The sequence below is a fragment of the Podarcis filfolensis genome (assembly GCF_964270895.1).
Source record: "Podarcis filfolensis genome assembly, chromosome: 14".
In the NCBI taxonomy this organism is placed as follows: Eukaryota; Metazoa; Chordata; class Lepidosauria; order Squamata; family Lacertidae; genus Podarcis; species Podarcis filfolensis.
In genome coordinates, this window is record NC_139616.1 from 38,178,683 (window position 1) to 38,200,295 (window position 21,613).

The 21,613-nt window shown below is 44.4% G+C and overlaps 2 protein-coding genes across 11 annotated transcripts in view; one reads left to right on the forward strand and one right to left on the reverse strand.

The window, feature by feature from the left end:
* The window catches only part of ABCC6 (ATP binding cassette subfamily C member 6), a 46,815-nt gene extending 37,802 nt beyond the window's left edge, over positions 1-9,013 (reverse strand). For 6 of the 10 annotated variants that reach the window (XR_014541390.1, XR_014541391.1, XR_014541392.1 and 3 more), the window contains exons 1-4: positions 7,965-9,013; positions 5,497-5,673; positions 3,325-3,450; positions 1,642-1,779 (exon numbers count right to left, since the gene is read on the reverse strand). Coding sequence is in view for 5 of the 10 variants with exons in the window: in XM_083584855.1 (XP_083440981.1) it covers positions 1,642-1,779; positions 3,325-3,450; positions 5,497-5,673; positions 7,965-8,291 (768 nt within the window). In the remaining 5 variants the exon portion in view is untranslated. Of the gene's footprint in view, positions 1-1,641; positions 1,780-3,324; positions 3,451-5,496; positions 5,674-7,800; positions 7,940-7,964 lie in introns of those variants that run through there. The other 4 variants (XR_014541389.1, XM_083584856.1, XM_083584854.1 and 1 more) reach the window with 2 other exon arrangements.
* A 2,040-nt stretch (positions 9,014-11,053) lies between these two features.
* The window catches only part of LOC310748869 (BOS complex subunit NOMO1-like), a 38,348-nt gene continuing 27,788 nt past the window's right edge, over positions 11,054-21,613 (forward strand). Inside the window, exons 1-11 of the mRNA XM_083584917.1 lie at positions 11,054-11,313; positions 13,219-13,308; positions 14,066-14,111; positions 15,665-15,765; positions 15,885-15,991; positions 16,893-16,965; positions 17,191-17,343; positions 18,720-18,857; positions 19,825-19,914; positions 20,582-20,687; positions 20,785-20,935. Coding sequence (XP_083441043.1) covers positions 11,167-11,313; positions 13,219-13,308; positions 14,066-14,111; positions 15,665-15,765; positions 15,885-15,991; positions 16,893-16,965; positions 17,191-17,343; positions 18,720-18,857; positions 19,825-19,914; positions 20,582-20,687; positions 20,785-20,935 — 1,202 coding nt within the window. The 5' untranslated portion in view covers positions 11,054-11,166. The remainder of the gene's footprint in view (positions 11,314-13,218; positions 13,309-14,065; positions 14,112-15,664; positions 15,766-15,884; positions 15,992-16,892; positions 16,966-17,190; positions 17,344-18,719; positions 18,858-19,824; positions 19,915-20,581; positions 20,688-20,784; positions 20,936-21,613) is intronic.

The window sequence follows — 21,613 nt, forward strand, 5'->3', positions numbered from 1 at the left end:
TTTGTCTGGCAGGGCAAGAAGCCTAGGATAAAATATAAGATTTTGACTGATGCAAAAGAAAGGGGTGGCTTCGCCCTGCCAGACTTCAGACTTTATTATGAGTCAGCAGCATTCTGCTGGTTGAAAGACTGGCTGCTTCTGGAAAACACAGACATTTTGGATTTAGAAGGTTTTAACAATGTGTTTGGATGGCATGCATATTTGTGGTATGATAAGGTTAACGCTCATAAAGCGTTTAAGAATCACATTGTTAGGAGATCTTTGTTTAATGTTTGGACTAGATATAAGGATTTACTGGAAAATAAAACCCCAAGGTGGTTGTCACCAATGGAAGCGAAAGCTCAGAAAAAACTCAATATGGAGGCCAGTTGGCCAAAATATTGGGAAATTTTGGAGCAAGAAGGAGATAGACTGAAATTGCAGAGTTTTGAGAAATTAAAAAACAAAGTCCGAGACTGGTTACATTACTTTCAGATAAGGGAGGCATACAATTTGGACAGGAAAATTGGCTTCCAGGTGGAAAAATCTAAATTAGAAACAGAAGTGCTAGAACCTAAAACTAAGATTATGTCAAAAATGTATAACTTGCTGCTGAAATGGAATACACAGGATGAAACGGTTAAGTCAGCTATGATTAAATGGGCACAAGATCTTGGACATAACATCATGTTTGCTGATTGGGAACAGTTATGGACCACAGGTATGAAATTTACGGCATGTAATGCCTTAAGAGAGAACATTATGAAAATGATATACAGGTGGTACATAACCCCAGTCAAGCTCGCAAAAATATATCATTTGCCCGATAATAAATGCTGGAAATGTAAGGAAGTGGAAGGTACATTTTTTCACCTATGGTGGACGTGCCCAAAGATCAAGGCCTTTTGGGAAATGATTTATAATGAAATGAAAAAGATATTTAAGTATACTTTCCTGAAAAAACCAGAGGCTTTTCTCTTGGGTATAGTCGGCCATTTGGTGCCAAAGAAGGACAGAATCTTTTTCATGTATGCTACAACGGCAGCAAGAATACTTATTGCAAAGCACTGGAAGACTCAAGATTTACCCACTCTGGAAGAATGGCAGATGAAGTTGATTGACTGTATGGGACTGGCAGAAATGACCGGCAGAGTCCGCGACCAGGGAGAAAAGTCAGCAGAAGAAGATTGGAAGAAATTTAAGGAATATCTACAGAAATATTATAAAATTAATGAACTTTGAAAAGATGTTGGTTTGAACTTTGGTGGTCTCCAGCTGTTATGATAAAGATAATGGGGATCATAATTGTTTCTGTTACTAAATTTAAAAAAAAGTTGAGTGGAAAATAAGGTGATACTTTAAAAGGAATGTTAAGAGATTAGGATTTGCTGAATTAACAAATTGAACTAGAGAACAAGAAGGGGAGGTATGAGGAAGTCAAAGAAACATGTGACTGAAAATTGTTATTGAAATTGAATTGTTTTTAATATTTTTCTTTTTCTTTTTCTTTTTGTCTTTATATAAAATTGGAAAATTTAATAAATATTCATTTAAAAAAAAAAAAGAAAGTTACGTTACCCTAACGTAACGTAACCTGAGGGTCCACTGTATATAACCGCTATGAGTAAGCAATTATAAACTTATACATAATTATGGACTTACACCTACCACGCCATGTTGTATTTTGGAGCTAAAGGGAATGATAGAAGAGAGGAAGAAGAGTAACCAATACACCAGCAAAACACCCGAAGACTGCACACCTTTCAGTCGTTCCATCTGGGTTAGAAATATCACCAGGACCTTTTTTTAAAAAAAAAGAGGCAGGGGGAAAAATGCTTCATACTGTATAAAACATTTTAAAAACATGGTGGTACTAGGTTCAAATTTATTTCTATATAACCATCAAACCAACGTGACGATGAGCATGAGAGTAACACAGGGTAATGTCAACAGAAATTGATTTAGACCCAAATGCAAAGTACGCCGTTTACCTTAACACCGGAGCGGTACCTATTTATCTACTTGCACTTGGACGTGCTTTCGAACTGCTAGTTTGGCAGGAGCAGGGACCGAACAACGGGAGCTCACCCCATTGCGGGGATTCGAACCACCAACCTTCTGATCGGCAAGTCCTAGGCTCTGTGGTTTAACCCACATCCAATATAAACAACCCTTAAAATGCGCAATATCACTGGCAGCTGGTAATATGCCCGTCTTTTCAAACATGGCAAAACAAATTTGTGCAAATGGGGGGGGGGGGAGTAACACCTAAAGGAATAAAAGCATGAAACAAACTTAAAAGTCTGAGTCTTCCCGGCAAGACACAGCATTCTTTTTTACGATGTTTTCATTGTAGAAAGCTAAAAGTCCTGCTAAAACACAATCCCATTTGTAAGACATGGTCACACAATTGAACCAAATGGGCCTCCAAATCTTAATCGGGACCCTAGCGGGGAAGGTATGGGGTACTTTGGGGCTGAAGGTGTTTTAACCCTTTACTTGTGCTATTCTGGATCATGCCCAACACTTGGAATATGCACTGGGGGAATTTTAAAAAAATAAATTCTTTTTTCAAGGTAGGGCCATGGCTTTGTGGTACAGCATCTGTCTTGCAGGCATGGGTATCTCCCTGTGATTGAACCAGCAGGTGCTCTACCACTGAGCTACAACCTTCTGTACACTTCTATGTGGCATCCCTCCAGGTTTTTGAAGAGTGCTGCTCTCATTCCCTTCCGTCTCCTCCAGCTGAAGCATGCCCAATTCCTTTCTCATGTATGCACTGCTTTTGAAGAGGATCAGGAAGTTTTGGTTTGTTTGTTGTGGTTTTTTTAAAAAGAGGTGCAATGTGAAAAACACAAGAGAAAATTGTTACGTATTGAAGTTCTCACCCTGACCACCAGGGGTATTGTGCATATAGTTTTCACTCAGGTCCACGTACCGTAAGTTAATTTAGGCGGGAAACCCTGGGCTGTTGTTGTTACAATGTTGACAGCCGGCTGCCTATAAAAGCAGGCCGACTGAGCTGTTTGCTGTTCAGTTCAGTTCAAGCTTACTTATAAAGAACTACAGTGGTACCTTGGGTTACATACGCTTCAGGTTACAGACTCCGTGAACCCAGAAATATTACCTCGGGTTAAGAACTTTACCTCAGGATGAGAACAGAAATCGCATGGCAGCGGGAGGCCCCATTAGCTAAAGTGATGCTTCAGGTTAAGAACAGTTTCAGGTGAAGAACGGACCTCCAGAACGAATTAAGTACTTAACCCGAGGTACCACTGTACTTGGAGAAATCTCTGTGCCGTCTGCTACGTCCACCCACCACTTAATAAAAATAATAAGCGTTACCATTGTGACCACTTGCAAAGGAGGAGCAATGATAAATCCCGGTGCACGAGGAATTCCTTGGGTCGCTTCCCAAAGGATGTAGAAGGCAGTTGACAGACACAGCAAGAGCAAAGCAAAGCCAAGAACCTGGAAACAGGGAGAATGCCTCAATTAGAACAGCAGACTAAAAAGGACAGAGTGGGTGTGAAAGGGGGAAAACAAGGCATCAGCATCTCACCCACCTATTTCAAGTCATGAAGGATTGTATCTTCTACTCAGAGCAGACGTTGTGAACTAATTTAGGTTCATTCATTTCAATGGCTCCAACGACTACAACTTAGTTTGAGTAAAACCCTGAGGAAACAGAGGCATAAGTATACCTCCAGGTGACAGGTTCACAATTGTATTTGTCTTGATTTGCTTGCACATAGCTTACACAAGGTTCAACTATGTCCAGTCTTATTTAGTGGGGCTGCCCTTGAAGACGACTGTGAAACTTCCATTGGTTCAAACCGGCTGGGGTTCCCTTCATGTCTCCCATAACTCATTCTAAAACATCTGCATTGGTTGTCAGTTCATTTCCAGGCCCAGTTCAAGGTGCTCACAATAGTGTTGTTGTTGTTGTTGTTGTTCAGTCGTTCAGTTGTGTCCGACTCTTCGTGACCCCATGGACCAGAGCACGCCAGGCACTCCTGTCTTCCACTGCCTCCCGCAGTTTGGTCAGACTCATGCTGGAAGCTTCGAGAACACTGTCCAACCATCTCGTCCCCTGTCGTCCCCTTCTCCTTGTGCCCTCCATCTTTCCCAACATCAGGGTCTTTTCCAGGGAGTCTTCTCTTCTCATGAGGTGGCCAAAGTATTGGAACCTCAGCTTCAGGATCTGTCCTTCCAGTGAGCACTCAGGGCTGATTTCCTTCAGAATGGATAGGTTTGATCTTCTTGCAGTCCGCGGGACTCTTAAGAGTCTCCTCCAGCATGGCCCCAAATACCTCTTCCCCAACAGACCCCGGGGGCTCGGGGTATTATGATTGACAGATAGGGCCCTATTGGTTGTTCCACCGCCCTCAAAAGCTTGGCGAGTGTCCTGGGGCCTTCTCTGTGGCAGCCCCATCATGACTCTCTGCCCACAGAGGTGCGTCTTCATTCTGTAGTGAGTGCTGAAGACACACCTCTTTTATCTTTGTTTTTGATACCTGAGGTGTAGACTTTTAGGACCTGTCTTATTTCTGTGATTGTACATTGTTTTGAATTGTGTTTAACATTGTGTTTTAATGATTCTAACCCGCCCTGAGACCTTAGGGTGAAGGGTGGTGTCAGGGAACTGCCATCGGAGCCAAGAGTGGAGGTAAGGCTCCCCAACGATGAAGGAGAAGGGACCAGCAGGGAGAGAGAGAACACTTCCTTTGGGGAAGGAAATCGGCGTGACACCAGGAAGAAAGGGGAGCAGGGAAGGACTTCGGAGAGATGGCTCCAAGACTCTTCCACAGAGACCAGCGGGGAGAGCCCAGGACCTCCGCTGGCCACGCCCACTCTGCGCAGAAGACTTCCGCGCAGGGAGGCTAGGCGGAGACTTGGCGTCAAAGAGCTTTTATGTTGGAAGAAGTTCAGGAAACGCCCACGGACGGATTCTGCCAGTGACTGACACAGCCACGGAGAAAGGGCTGTCCAGCCAGGGAAAGGTTTAGCCAGACAACGTTGCCTAGAGCAGCAGCCCCCTTACGCACGAGCAACCCCCAATTCCCTTTACAGGTGGGTTGTAGTTGTTGATAATAATAATAATAAAGCATTTGTTTCAGTGGTGCATCAAATAATAAAGCATCAAATTTCAGTGGTGCCCCGTGTGATGGTGAAATTCGGCGCCTCTCGCTCTCCATTCTAAAGCATTATTTTGGCGCCCCATGCAGCATGGCAACCACCTCTGACAGGCAGATTATATGACAATGAGCATCTCAAATTCATCCTGATTTGCTTGTGCATTTTAAAATACCGGTACATTTCCCCACAAATCCTTCATTTGTTACACACTTTTCAGTGCATTCCCCACCACTTTTCTAACCACAAAAAGGCCCTTGGTTGGTTTTTTAAAAAGTGGATTCATTAAACTACGATGACAGGGTCATGTAATCCACACCTAAATTTCCTGTACGTGATTGTAAACCTCCTGCAAAACGATGACAATCTGGAGAGCCTTACCATTTTTGCTTTGAAGATAGCCGACATCCTGATGTAACCTCTGCAGTTTTTCCTAAGATAGAGGTAATAGACTGGGAAAGAGACCCAAAGGTAGACACATGGAATCCAAATCAGCACGGTACTCTCAAAACACGAAGTAAAGCTTGGAGTAGCTGTATGCCATGTCTGGTTCCAATCCTGCAATGACAGAAGAGCATGAATGCTAAAGTTTTAAAGCAGGGAGGGACAACCCATGTTCTGCTGAGGACCACTTTCAGTCTTGAGGGCTGCAGGAGTAAAAAGTGGGCATGGTTGTCAGGCAGAGCCAAAAGAGGGTGAGGGCACCCTTTATTATTATTTTTAAAAAGAAATAAAAGTGAACCTGGGACCTTTTATATGCAAGGCATGTGCTCTGCCACGGAACTAGGGTACTTTTATAATCTGATTCCCAGTTCAAAATGCTTGGAAATCAGACTTGCACCAAAGCCATTTCTATGTATACTGAATGCAGTAACAGAAAAGCGCTTTGCACATGCTCAGGGGCGCACCCTTAAGAGGGAACAGCCAGCATTGCAATGTTTTAGATAGCTGATTGTTTATTTTAGATGTGATTATTGTTGTTTTACTGAGGTGACTGCCCGGCTGTGATAAGATATATAGACACCGTGAAGGGGAGTGTATGGCTGTTCCAAATAAATAAATGCACTGCAAACTTTTTTCAAAATTGACCCTGCTTTGTATCCTGAGTGTTTTTGCCTGGCTGGAATGTGTCCTTGAACTCTGTTCATGCCTCTTGCTTCTGTCGAAAAAAAGCCGACTGTGCAAAGGCAGAATTTACATTTGATGTTCCACCTACTTTTGCCTCTGGGACTTACATCTGAATAGATGTTTAGAGGATTTAACTGTTAAATAAATAAACAGATAAAATTGTACCGTCATTTTAAAGCAGTACTGACTCCATCTCATGCCCTAATTTTCAAATATTAAGGTGCAAAAGGGAACAATTTCAGCTGCAGTCTATGAGAAAAGATTAACACATTTGGATGTGTGTGTGTTTTAATTGCCGCAGAAGTCCAAAGTTTCTCAACGGTACACAGATACTGACAGATCAGTAAGGAAAGTTTAACAGGACCGTTGACTAGCCTGGCTTCTTGCTCATTGAGCCTGCCTCCAGAATGAATTTAGGGGAGAAATCAGGAACTTAGCATTAAAAGAGAGATGAAAACAGTGGTGGCTGGGGCCTCACTGCGGCTGGCAGGGTGGAAGGTGGGGAGGCCCAACAGTAGGCGGGGCCAGAGCCAATAAGAGGCGGAGCCATCTAATTCTAATTTTGTCCCCATCCTCCTCCCTGCTGAGGTCTACAAGCGGCAGCACTGCAACCGAAGCTTTGTATACATTTGTGGCTTAAAATGCACATACTCACACCCCTGGCTGCGTTTCAAGTTGCTTTTGCACATTGCTGTACACACCAGAGAGGGGCTGAGGATATCTTCACCAGATGCATGTTACATGTTTAGATTCCATGCACTTGCAACTCTCATGCCCCTTGATTCCCATTCAGGAAGCTGCCATCTGCACATGTGCAACAGCTTTTTCAAGCGCACACACCTCAGCTTCATTGCGGAACCAAAGGCGGCTTGCCTTTTCGTATCAGATGCAAGGAGGCCTGAGGGGCAACGCATCAGAGAGCAGTATTCTTTGAGAAACTATGGGGTAGCTATGTATGTGTGCCAAGCTCATGTGTGCACAGCCAAGCGCAGGGCCAGGGCCTTTTCAGTACTGGCCCCGATCTGGTGGAACGCTCTGTGACAAGAAACTAGGGCCCTGCGGGACTTGACATCTTTCCACAGGGCCTGAAAGAGCTGTTCCGCCTGGCCTTTGGTTTGGACTCGGTCTGACCCTTATGTTTCCCTCCCCTTATGGTCTTGATTTATTGGCTACTTTAAAATGAGGCTGAATTTTAAATTGCATTTTAACCTGTATTTTAAATTGGTTTCCCCCCCCCTCTTTTCCCCCTATTATGTTTTTACTGTGATTTTATTGGTGTTAGCTGCCCTGAGCCCAGCTCTGGCTGGGGAGGGCGGGGTATAAATTATTATTATTATTATTATTATTATTATTATTATTATTATTATTATTATCATTATGTGTGCCCAGCTTGGAATGCCAGTGAGGAGAGAGGGCATGTGTACACAGTCTTAGGAGGAGAAAGCTGACAGCCCCCCCCCACTGGAAGAAAGAAGACGGGAGGGGAGAAATGAGGTTGGTGGGAGAGTGACCCATTCGCCCCACCACACCAGGAAAACACGTGGCATGGCCCCTTACCTCTCTGTGTACAAGTGGGTGTGTGATTTGCTTAGTTGTGCAAGAGGGACAGCGAGCAGGAGCTGTAAATGTTATGCAGCAAAGAGGCCACCAGACCTACTTTCTCTCTTGTTGCAGCTCACCCAGAAAACTTTGCCCAACTGAGACATGTGGCTGACACTCACCCACAGCTCTGCAAACCGATCCTCCTTGGATCTGCACAGCCAGCTCACTCCGCTCATGGTTCCTGCTTGTTGCCTTCTCAGCAGCCACTCCTGATCTTCCGCAGCTGCTCCAGTCTGCTGTCTAGTCTCTTTTCCACAATTTCTGCCCCCTTTGGCTTGAGAACTGCCTCTTTCAAGGGGCGGGGATTCGACTAGCCTCTCTAGCATGGACCTGTTTTGCCAAGGGCATGCCTTCAGCAGATACAGGTTTTTTTGTTTAAAAAAAGGGGGGGTGATTTTAAATATGCCCAAATGGAGAAAATGGGAGATTATTATTATTAATTTCATTTTTGAACTGCTTCCTGTGGGGCATCCTGAAGCAATGTAGAATATAATTACTGGTAACACATAAAACAGTTACATATATAAACAATTAGAATAACTGCACATATAAAAACATTTTAAAGCCACAATTATAAATATAAGAAACTGTTTAGAGCAACAGCACCTCAAACTGCAATATCAATTCAAATGCAAAGCAAATCTAAACCGGGATAAATAATTTAGGAGGCTTCTTGAGGACTCTTCCAACCCTACAAGTCTATGATTCTATGAAAGAGGAACGGCTTTAGCAGGCTCCAAAAAGACAATAGAAGAAAGTATGTCTGATGTGCAGTGGGAGGGAGTTCCAAAGGGTAGGTGTGTTTGGGCTGCTAGCACGCCAGACATTTAAAGCACACCCTGCCAAAGAATCATGGGAACTGTAGCTTACCCCTCATAGAAATTCCCAGCAGCCTTAGCAGATTTACAATTCCCAGATTTCTTTTTGTTTTGGGGGTGGGATGTGCTTTGAATGAATGCTGTGTAAAAGGCCCAATTCCAACAGGGTGCAGAGAATGGACGCCTCCTGCAGGGTGTCCTCTCCTGCACTACATTGGGACAGTTTGGGTAGGTAAGGGGTGAGATGATCTTTTAGCATGTCTGGGTAACTGTACTGGAGCGCCAGAGAAACATTTAATGCATGTATGTCTGGCAACCCTAAACCATCCCTCTCAACGCAGAAAGGCAGAAAGTGAACCATCCCTCTCAACGCAGAAAGGCAGAAAGTGAGGCTGCTGTAGTAAAGTCCAGCGGGGCTCGGGCAGCTGGTTTGTTATAAAATAACTGAATAAACTGAAAACTGGTAAATGATTCTCTCAAGCTGCAAAGCAGCCCATGATTTAGCAACAGCAGAGGCAATGGGCTTCATGCCACCTGCTCAGTTTTGTGGTGTGTGATTTTATTGCTTAAGTAATCCACCTCAGGAATCCCATGGCCACTTCTGTCTTCTTCAGCATGCAAACTTTGGAACGCCCTGCCTATTGACATCAGTCAGTTACTCTTTTTCATGCAATGCTAAAAACATTTTTTTGGGGGACACAGGTCGTGCTGTGGGTTAAACCACAGAGCCTAGGACTTGCCAATCAGAAGGTCAGCGGTTCGAATCCCCGCGCCAGGGTGAGCTCCCGTTGCTCGGTCCCTGCTCCTGCCAACCTAGCAGTTCGAAAGCACGTCAAAGTGCAAGTAGATAAATAGGTACCGCTCCGGCGGGAAGGTAAATGGCGTTTCCGTGTGCTGCTCTGGTTTGCCAGAAGCGGCTTAGTCCTGCTGGCCACATGACCCGGAAGCTGTACGCTGGCTCTCTCGGCCAATAAAGCGAGACGAGCACCGCAACCCCAGAGTCGGCCACGACTGGACCAAATGGTCAGGGGTCCCTTTACTTTTAAAAACATTTTTGTTTACGCAAACCTATCCAGGCATGTAAAATGTTGACATTAAACTGAGTTTTTAGTACCGATAATTTCATTGTTTCATCTTTCTGTAAAGTGCTTTGAGTTGTTGGGTTGTTTTTTTACCATCAAGCAGTTTATAAATTTTATGAAATAAATAAATAAAATGAACAGAAATCAATCAATAATAATTTCTTTACCAGTTTTCTTAAGCAGGTTTACTCAGGAGTCAAGTCTCATTGCATATCAATGGGAACTTATCAAGTCAGCAGAGCCTTGCAGCTCTGTCCCAACCAGGTTTACTCAGAAGTAAGTTCCATACCGAGGTTAAACATTAGAGTGCTTAAGAGTGTAGCTCGACTGCACAATCCTTCCTTCAGAAATATCAGCGCAATCCTAACCAAGGCTGCATAAGCACTATACATTTAAAAGCAAATGGCTTTCCTCAAGGACTCCTGGGAACTGTAGTTCACCCCTCACAGAGTTACAACTCCCATAACACTTAAAACTCCCAGGGTTATATCCTACTTTTCCTCTAAAGGAGCTCAAGGTGAGCACACACAGTTCCCCACAGTCTTAATTTCATTCTCGCAACAACCCTGTGAGGTAGGCTAGACGGTGACCGGCCCTGGGTCACCCGTGAGCTTCATGATTGAGTGGGTATTCGAATTCTGGCCTCCCAGTCTGACACTCTAACCACTAAGCCACAACTTCTGCTCTAGTGCAACCCCAGAGGCCCCGTCTCCCTCCTCCTCTATTGAAATGAAGCCAAGGAGGGCGAGATGGGGGACTTATTTTTATCCACTGCATTTTGTCCCACCATTTTCCTCCAAGGAGCTGTACATGGTTCTCCCCCTCCTCATTTTAATCCCACACAGCAACCCTGTGAGGTAGGTTAGGTTGAGAGAGGCAGTGAACTGCCCCGTCCCCAAGGTCATGGCCGAAGGGGGATTCGAACCCGGGTCCTATCCCAACGCTCTACGTCAGGCACCCCCAAACTCAGCCCGCTATATGTTTTTTTGAGACTACAATTCCCATCATCCCTGACCACTGGTCCTGTTAGCTAGGGATGGTGGGAGTTGTAGTCCCAAAAACATCTGGAGGGCCGAGTTTGAGGGTGCCTGCTCTACGTCACGCCGGCTCCCGTCACGTTCTACGTCAGGAAATGGTTCTTCAGGCTCAGACGTCGCTCATTCTGAAAGCACTGCGTCCCCCCCCCCAAAAAAAAAGCCGTTCGGAGCGCCTTGCTAACCCAACCCTGGGAGTCGCAACTCCCCTCCCAGCCGCCAGGGGGAGCAGGGATAACCCTTTCGCCTCTTGCACGCGCTTGCTTCCGGCAGGGAAGAGGAGACCATAGAGCGCATCCGGCACATGCGCCGTCTCTCTTCCTGACTCGGCGTCGACCTTCGGAAGCTGCTCGGCGCGGCGGGGCTGAGGGGGGCGAGGGAGCGGCGATGCCGCGGGGCTGGGCGCCGGCGGCGCTCTGGTGGCTCCTGTGGGGCTGCCGCTTGTGGGACGCGGCGCGGGGCTCCGAGGATATCGTGGTGGGCTGCGGGGGCTTCGTCAAGTCCGACGTGGAGATCAACTATTCCCTGATCGAGGTGAGCACTGCGCCTCCGGCTTCGCCTGCTCTCTATCTGGCATTTGAAATAGGGGGGCGGACAGGTGAAGCAGCTCCTGGGGGATTGAGAAGAAGAAGAAATGGATCAAGGGCCTCTTTCTCATTTTACTTACCCTACTTAATTCATAAAATTCATACACTGATTGTAAAAAAACAAAATACCCACCTCCCAAACCCCTCAAAGCGCTTTATGAAAAGATAAAGCAGCAGCGTCAATGAAAACCTGCAACCCTAGTTTAAAGCAAACAAATGTTTCAAACTCTGAAGTGGGTTAAAATCACAGCGACCTTCCAATAAGCATCTGGGAAGGTATGTTTTTAGAAGGCTCCGAAGAGAGTTCAGCGAAGACCCCTTGCTCAATCTCAATACAGTGGTACCTCGGGTTACATACGCTTCAGGTTACATACGCTTCAGGTTACAGACTCGGCTAACCCAGAAATAGTGCTTCAGGTTAAGAACTTTCCTTCAGGATGAGAACAGAAATCATGCGGCGGCAGCAGGAGGCCCCATTAGCTAAAGTGGTTCTTCAGGTTAAGAACAGTTTCAGGTTAAGAACAGACCTCTGGAACAAATTAAGTACTTAACCCAAGGTACCACTGTAGGCAGCGAGTTCCAAAGTAGATGCTCAGATCAAGTTCCCTACCCTGCACTTTTTAGCGCATGGCACTTATGTAGCTGTAGGAAATGCTCACCGCACGCATAGAGTGGATTTATTGCACCACAAACTCTTTAACCCATTAATTGCGCAAACCTAAGTTTCCATTATGCAGTTGAGCTCCTCTTATGAAATACTGACAACCTGAAGGTGTCTTGCATTCACCCTGCACTATCCTGCTACAGAAGAAGGAAAGCCTGTTCTGTGACCAGCGTTGAAGCACAAAGCAGGTTGTGTGCCTTTGCCAGTCCACTAGCGAGAAGTTCTACAGTTGACAGCCATTTTGTGTGGGGGTTCCTGTTCCTGGCCCCCCCCATGTTGGTGGAGTGTGTATAAATGCCCCCACCCCCATCGCACTCTTTTTGTGATGTGTTGAGTGATGCCTTCAGGTCACTTCAGGGTTCAGTGCGGGGCGTGATTGTGCGTCTTTCAGATAGTGGCTTCTCCTCTGGGGTGATCAGACAGGCTAGTTTTATTTTTTTTGCAGGCCACTAACTTTTGTGGGCTTATTTGCAAGGCTGCTTTAGCCTTTCATGTAAAGTAGGGTGGGACACATGTGACCTTCAGATGTTGCTGGACTACAGTTCTTATCGTCCCTGACCATTGGCTGTGCTGGATGAGAATTGATGGGAGTTGGCATCCAATGACATCTGGAGGACCACAGGTTCCCTACCCCTGCTTTAAACCATAGGTGCAACATACCAGGGATAAAATGGCTGTTTTGCACCTCCATGCTCCTGCTCTGCTACTGGGAACTAAGCTTTGCTTTGGCTTAGTGTTACATCCAAACCCGGGCTTGTGTTTTGTCTCCCTCTGAACAAACTGAGAGTTGTATTCAAAGTTTCTTCTTAGCTTACTGGCTGTGTTTTGTTTGGCGGAGCTGAAACATGAGCCTATGTTTGGACATAATGCTGAGCCAAACCATGGCTTTCCTTCCTGGAGTGGAGCAGGAGGAGGAGTGGGGGGACAGACATGAAGCACTTGTTTTCTTCCTGCTCACCAGCATACAGTGTTTTTGTTTTGAAACCATATATTTAAGCTTAACTGTGTTTTAATGTGTCGTGCAAACCAGGTCATTGTGTGTTCTGTATTTTATTTTATTTCATTTGCAAAAAGCTTTTGAGTTTATTTAAAATAAAGAAAAATGAGGTATATGAATTTAAATTAAGAAATAATTGCTGTAGCAGAATTACCATATTCCATTGTGGGTTTTTTGCTTTTAATTTATAGATTAAATTGTACACCAAGCATGGAACCTTGAAATACCAAACAGACTGTGCTCCAAATAATGGTTACTTCATGATTCCTCTGTACGATAAGGTAAGCAGCCATATGGTACCTGAACTGTAACAGCCAGGGGTCGCTAACCTTTTTGTACCTGTGGGTAAATTTGCAAACTGGAGAAACTGGGAACACTATCACCCCACTCCACACCGCTGTCAACCACACACTGCTGCTGTCTGTTCTACAGGCTACAGTGGCAAGCTTTCAAGCCTAATTTTAGCACTGGGTGAGGGAGGGGCTACTGGTTCCAGGCTAGTGACCCCTGGCGTAGGTCTTTCTTGAGTTTTGAGTTTATTTTTCTGTCCTGTGTGTACAGCTAAATGTGCAAAAGTTAAATGTACTTAAGTTGAGGGCTTACTGTACTGTGTACAGTTCGGGTAACTTCACCTGGAAAGGGATATTGCAGAATTGGAAAAGTTTCCAGAAAGGGCGACCACAATTATCAAGGGGATGGAGTAACGCCACTAAGAGGAAAGGTTGGAGCTTTTGGGACTTGTAAGTTTAGAAAAAAAGGTTAGTAAGAGATGACACAATAACAGATTATAAAATTATTCATGGCAAGGAGAAAATGGATGGAGAAAGGGTTCTGCCTCTCATAACATTCAGAACTTGTGGACATCTAAGGAAGTTGAATGTCAAAAGCTTCAGGACAGATAAAAGAAAGTACTCAACCTAGTACATAGGGTTTATTGGATACCCCTTAAGATAGAAGTTAGTCAACTGCTGTGTTTTCTTCAGAAAGCTGTTGCATTTTTATTGTAATTGCAAAAAATGTTCATGATTTCTTTTGTAGGGGGATTTTGTCCTTAAAATTGAACCTCCCCTAGGGTGGAGTTTTGGTATGTATGTACCTGTTTGTTTGTCTTTTGATGGGGTGGGATATGAATTGTTCCAAATGTTGGTTTTAGGTCATTTTGGTGTGTATGTTTGGCTCTGCTCACTTTTGGCATGCTGTCTGAAAAAACGGTTTGCTGACCCAGCATACAGAACTGCGCTGTAACGTTGCAGTCATATGCATTCTTATCTGGGAATAAGTCCTACTGAACTCACTGAAAAGGACAGTATAGGATTGCACTGGACTGAAACTGAGGTTTTCAAAAGTTCATTTCTAGTGGCATTTGCTTCTATAGCTAGCGTGCTGAACCTTTGGCCCTTCAGTTGTGGCTGAACTACAGCTCCTCAATATCCCTGATCATTGACTGTGCTTTCTGGGACTGAAGATAGTTGTAGTTTTGCAACTGGAGCACCAAGGATTCCTCACACCTGTTCTGTGGTGATAAAAAGTCAAAAGCTATAGAGATAAGAACAGGGCTCTGTGTATGCTGGGCCTTGCATGGTGAAAAATGTGCTGCGACCCTGTCTCTTTGGGGGAAAATACTGCCTTGATTTTATTATCTATTTACTGAAAGCCTTTCTAAGTTACTTAGTTTTACAAAAAAACAAAAACAAAACAAAACAAAACCCAGAGCTGTATAAAAAAAATCCTTAAAAACCCACAGTATCGTAACACCAGTAAAACAGCACTAAGTACACAGGAGCAGTAAAAACAGGAATTCAGTTTTGAATCCCTCCCCCTGCAAGTATAATGAAAACAACCAATAAAACAGGTAAACCAAACAGCTCTTTGGATCACAGCATTTAAAAAACGATGCTAAACCTGTTTGCCTGATATTGTCTCCCCTTTCTCATTACTAAGACTAGGAATCACTTGCAACTTATAAATCTATTGACCAGAAGTGTTCAAAATAATCCACATAAGGCCCTCCAGACCCGACTGTAGGTCTGTGGGGGTGTTTGATCTGATGAACTGATGTTAACAAATGCAGTAAAACTGTTCCAAATGTCATTAAATGGGCCTGTTTCTGTCTTCTAGCAACATGGTGGAGGAATTCAGAAATAGCAAGGTCCAATCTCATGGGTCAAGGAAAACTTTGGCAAAATGATAGCATCTTCACATGATGTCCGAAGCAACCAAGGCCACACCCGCCTCATGTTTAACCACTATGCATCCACCCCATACATTTAACTACCCTTATACCATTTTTAGCAGTCGTGGCTTCCCCCAGAGAATCTTGGGAACTATTGTTTAAGGGTGCAGAGGTTTGTTATGAGGTCCCTATTTTTACAGAACTGCATTGATTGGTTTAACAACCAATCCCTCTTCTCTGCAAGGGAAATATTGTTCTCCTAACAACTCTTGCACCCTTAACAGACTTACACTTCCCAGGATTCTTTGCTGAAAGCTGCACCTGTTGAAATGGCATCATAGTGCTTTAAAATGTTTGGGGCGGATATCGTTTAAGGAATGATGCTTCATGTATAGCAGACCCAGAAGACATTGGCATAATTTTTCCTCCATTTAATACTTTCTCTTTCATTCCCTCCCCACCAGAGCCCACAAGTGTGGACATCCACGTGGACGGCATCAATGACATTTGCACTAAAGGAGGAGACATCAACTTTGTGTTTACAGGCTTCTCCGTAAATGGGAAGGTAAAAGGCCCTTGCTGTTTGACCGTTGCTGCCTCCTTTTGGAGGAGGTGATGGGGAAGCAGGTCCTCTGTGCTTTCTTCCCTGCAAGCTGAAGAGCTGCTCTGTCCCCTTCTTTCCAGGTTCTCAGCAAAGGTCAGACACTGGGTCCTGCTGGGGTTCTTGTTGCACTGCGGAATCCGGGTTCAGAGGCAAGCATACAAGCCACGACCACTCAGCCGGGAGGAAAGTGAGTCTGACTTGTTGCCACAGGGCTGTACCTCATGCTGTAGCTTCAGTGGCGCATCAGATTTCTTGGTGTGCAGCGGATTTTCCACTTCCTCTCCAGCCACCCTGCCACGCCCACCCTCAAAATAAACTCTGGAGAGTTGAGGGGCTCCCTGGAGCAGCTTTGGGGAGCACACAGGTGGGAGGAGAAGAAATGGCAGTCCCAGTAGGACTGCATATGTGGAGCATTAGTTTACAAAGCATAGGTTATCTACATATAGCACTTAGGGCTCACGAGTGTAAAAGCGATTTACGAGCATAAAAACCCACCTGCGCAAGTGTTAAAATACAAAAATCCATAAATAGCATGCACAATAAAACAACCCCATTAAAAACAGCACAGTAGCTAAAAGAGAAGAATCTGGCTGAGAGAGCAAGGTAATGCCTGCATAAATAGAGTGTGTTGCTTGTATACCAGAGGTGGTTTTTGGACAGTTAAAAATGTAGGGCCTGAGCAACTGCCTGAAAGTTTTTGCTTCCGATTCCTCTCCTACAGTCTTGCAAGGATTGTTTGAAAAAGAAGGGGAGGTATGAGGAGGTCGGGAAAGTAAGTTTTATGAATATAAGGGATTGAAATTATACTTCTTGTGGTATGTGTTTTGTATGTATTTTTACTGTTTCTGTTTTCTGTTTTTTGTTTTTTCTATGTTATATAAACTTTTAAAACTTTAATAAATATCTTATATATATAAAAAAGAAAACAAATAATCTTGTGACACCTTAAAAAAAAATAATGAAAAAGAAGGGCAGGGGACCATAGCTCAGTGGTGAAGCACATGGTGGGTCGGTACAAATATCATCGTACGGCACACACTTGCTAGCCAGAGCTATTCTGTTTGTGAACCAACTTTCATTTTCTACAGGTATGCCTTTTTCAAAGTCCTTCCTGGGGAATACGAAATCTTTGCTTCCCATCCAACCTGGATGCTGAAAGAGGTGAGTGCTGCTGTAAATTGAAGCATCAAGCTTGCACACAAATCTGCCACATATGCTGTTGAAGTGATTTTAAGGCGCTGACTTTCTCAGAAGAAGAAGGATCTTTTAATGGTCAAAATGGTTTTATATTTACAGAAATTACCAAAAAAAAGCGCCTCCAAAACCATATGTTAACTGTTTTTGTGGAATTATGAGACCAACCGTTCATATTTTTCTATATTTCAGGCCAGCACAACTGTAAGAGTGACCAATTCCAATGCTTATGCCTCTGGCCCTCTCGTTGTCGCTGGTTACAACGTTTCAGGATCTGTCCGGAGTGATGGGGAGCCCATGAAAGGGGTCATGTTCCTCCTTTTCTCGTCATCGGTAACCAAGGAGGTCAGTTGTACATCATGCAAAAGAGAGGGTTGTAGCCAACTATCCACCCCCCCATAGACCAATTGAAACCAATGAACCCAAGTTAGTCATTCCCATTAATTTCAATGGGTTTACCTTGCGTAGGACCAACATTGGATACAACTGAGAATGTTTTTGACATCTGTGGAGATGTGATATTGGTCCTGTTTTTTTACCCCCTCGTACTGTTTTTGACAAACGTGCCTAACTGCAGTTAAATGAGCCTGGTCTTCACAGAATGAGATAGTGGTAGAGTCAGGCTGCGGAAGAAAGGGACTGTGTCGCTTAATTCATTTTATTCATAAAAAGTATTTATATACAGTGGTACCTCGGGTTATATACGCTTCAGGTTATATACTCTTCAGGTTACAGACTCCGCTAACCCGGAAATATTACCTTGGGTTAAGAACTTTGCTTCAGGATGAGAACAGAAATTGTGCAGTGGCGGCACAGCGGCAACGGGAGGCCCCATTAGCTAAAGTGGTGCTTCAGGTTAAGAACAGTTTCAGGTTAAGAACAGACCTCCAGAACGAATTAAGTTCTTAACCCAAGGTACCACTGTATCTCCATTAAAACAAAAAAAAAGCCAAAACACTTCCATACAGTAAAATCCCTATTAATAAAGTTAAAATTAGATAGGTAGCCGTGTTGGTCTGCCATAGTCAAAACAAAAAAAATGAGCTTTTGTGTGCATGCACACTTCTTCAGATACATATCTGAAGAAGTGTGCATGCACACGAAAGCTCATACCAAGAACTAACTTAGTTGGTCTTTAAGGTGCTACTGGAAAGAAAAAATTTTTTTTGTTAGAATTAGAAATCAGCTAACCTTTATGGAAAGCGGTATTCTTACTTGCCTGCATAAATCTTACCGAATTGAAAAGTTTTCAATAGGTATTTAAAAGCTGAAACAGATAGTGCCTTCGGAGTACAGATGGAGGACCACATTTCTAAAGCTTTACCAAACATCAGGGATGATAGGAGAAGTATGCCAACAACTTCTAGGGATCCAAGCTTGAACACTGCTCCCATCCATCTGGTTTGTGGGGAACGGCCAATGCTCCAAAGTAATTACATGATGGGCGGTGTGAGTTTCTCTTGCGTCTTGGGAAGGGGAGGGAGCGATTCTGTACCTGAGTTCCATGTGCACAGTCCTGGTTTTTGCATATGAAGCATCTGTTTTGTCTGCTGCTCAGTGAGCCAAATTCCCTGTTTGTTTACGTGAAGAGGGAAGACCATCTCCAGATGAATGGGGAAGCTTTGGCAGCCACGGAGCTCCCATTTATGCATTGGGAAATTCTGTGCTTCTCGGGGTTCCTTGCTCTCGGTATAAAGGATTGTCTGCCTTCTTTTGTACAGGACATCATGGGCTGCAGCACCTCTCCAGTTGACGGCTTTCCTGCCAGGGACGATTCTCTCGCCTATCTGTGCAATGTCATCTCCAAAGAGGACGGCTCGTTTACTTTTCTGTCTTTGCCGAGTGGGAAATACACTGTGGTGAGTAATGAGAGAGCTCCCCGGCCTTTCTGAATAATGATTTCCTCAAAAGTGAAGGCTACAAGCAGGGGTCATCCACCTTCTTGGGGCCCATGGGTGCAGTTGGAGGTCATAGAAACTGGTGTGTGTGTGTTGACAACAACACTTGCACTCTGCAGCCACCCCCCCATCTCCCCACTGCAAACAGTAAGTAGGCATGAAAAAAATAAAATAAACTTTTTTCAAACATATTTTGTATGTGTGTGAGAGAGCGACAGAGATTTATTTGTTGCATTTATATCCGACTTTTTCTCCCATGAGCTCAAGGTGTACATGGTGCTCCCCCTTAAAGTAAAGGTTAAAGGGACCCCTGACCATTAGGTCCGGTCGTGGCTGACTCTGGGGTTGCGGCGCTCATCTCGCTTTATTGGCCGAGGGAGCCGGCGTACAGCTTCCAGGTCATGTGGCCAGCATGACTAAACCTCTTCTGGCGAACCAGAGCAGCGCACAGAAATGCAGTTTACCTTCCCACCGGAGTGGTACCTATTTATCTACTTGCACTTTGAGGTGCTTTCGAACTGCTAGGTTGGGAGGAGCAGGGACCGAGCAACGGGAGCTCACCCCGTCGCGGGGATTCGAACCGCCGACCTTCTGATTGGCAAGTCCTAGGCTCTGTGGTTTAACCCACAGCGCCACCCGCGTCCCTCTCCCCCTTCAGGTAAATACACATTATTACATTGGGCTGTATCCAACTAAGTAGTACTCAAGAGTATACTCATTGAAATGAATGGCCTAAGCTCATCATGCCTGTTAATTTCTTTACTCTGGTTATGGCTAACGTTGCATGCAGCCGATTGCATGGAGGGCCCCTAGATTCAACAGTCACCATTGCTAGAGAAACACCTCCCACTGCGATGGATTGGATTTTGTCTGGATTTGTCTTTTGGAGAAACACGTTGCTTAACCTGGGGCTCTGCATTCTTCTCAGGTCCCCTTTTACCGAGGAGAGAGAATTATGTTTGATGTTGCTCCATCTAGATTGGACTTTACAGTGGAGCATGACAGCTTGAAAATTGAGGTGAGCTCTTCTCGAATTACCCTTTTCGCACTTTGGATGAATTTAGGTAAAGCATATCGTACGGATGGATGTATCTTAACCTGAAATAATCCAGCAATTCAGAACTATTTCAAATGGGGTAGGAGGGAGGAAAAACAGTTCCAGTATGATGCTGAAAAAATAACTTCTAAATCACGTGTTGCCAAAGGCTTGGAGGACCCTGAAAGATTCTGTGCTGTTTGGTGGGATTTTATTTTATGTACGAAAAAATGGACACACGGGACTCCCTCTCCATAGCATAATGTATAATTTTTGTTTTCCTAATGGTCTTAAGTACTTTACAAACCTAATGCTGAATCCTTCTCTGATATACAGTGTGCCTTTTTTGTACTTCTGTTATTTTTATTGTATTGATTTGATTTACCTCAATAAAATCTTTAAATAATAAAAATATATGTATTTTTTTTTTAAAAAAATTGTCCAGTGGCACCTTAGTTTGTTCTTGGTATGTGGTTTTGTGTGCACCAAGAACAGACTTAGTTGGTCTCTAAGGTGCCACAGGACAACTTTTTAATTTTTTAAAATATATTTCTACTGCATCAGACCAACACAGCTACCTACCTGAATCTAATATAAATAATTTTTTTTATTATTCAGCCGTTGATCTCTCCTACTTCCTCCCTTTCAGCCCATTTTCCATGTCATGGGCTTCTCAGTCACAGGGAGGGTTTTGAACAGCCCAGAAGGGGAAGGCGTTTCAGATGCTACTGTGACGCTGAATAACCAAATTAAAGGTATGTGCTTCTTGTTTTGCTCTGGCGTCCTACCTATTTGATGCTTTTGGCCAAGCTGAATTCAAACAGAATCTGTCCATTTTTAATCTGTCCACAGTTACAACCAAGTCTGACGGCTCTTTCCGACTTGAAAACATAACCACCGGAACGTATACCATTCAAGCCCAGAAAGAGCACCTCTTCTTCGATACCATGACGGTGAAAATTGCCCCCAACACTCCCCAGCTGGCCGACATCATCACAACAGAGTGAGTGTCTGAGTAGGAAGCCGAGCAAGACAGCAAGGGCAGGCTTGGGGTTTTTCAGAGCAGAGTTAGAGGCCTTGGGATAGGAGCACAGAAAATACCATACACCAGGAAGGGGCTGTAACTCAGTGGCAGAGCAGAGCAGCTGCCTCATGTGCAGAAGGTCCCCAGTTCCAGCCCCAACATCTCCAGGTAGGCCTAGGGAAGATCTTCTGACCTCCTGTAGAGTTGCTACCAGTCAGAGTAGACAATGCTGAGCAAGATGGACCAATGGTGCGGCTTGCTTATTTATGAATGAATGAATGAATGAATGAATGAATGAATGAATCTAGATTCAGGTGGGTAGCCATGTTGGTCTGACGCAGTCGAAATAAATAAATAAATAAATTTGTCCAGTAGCACCTTAGAGACTCCTTAGAGACCTTAGAGTTTTTGAGTGTGGTGTAGTGGTTAAGAGTGGTAGACTCATAATCTGTTGAACCGGGTTCGCGTCTCCGCTCCTCCACATGCAGCTGCTGGGTGGCCTTGGGCTAGTCACACTTCTCTGAAGTCTCTCAGCCCCACTCACCTCACAGAGTGTTTGTTGTGGGGGAGGAAGGGAAAGGAGAATGTTAGCTGCTTTGAGACTCCTTCAGGTAGTGATAAAGCGGGATTTTAATCCAAATCCAATGACATTGTCCC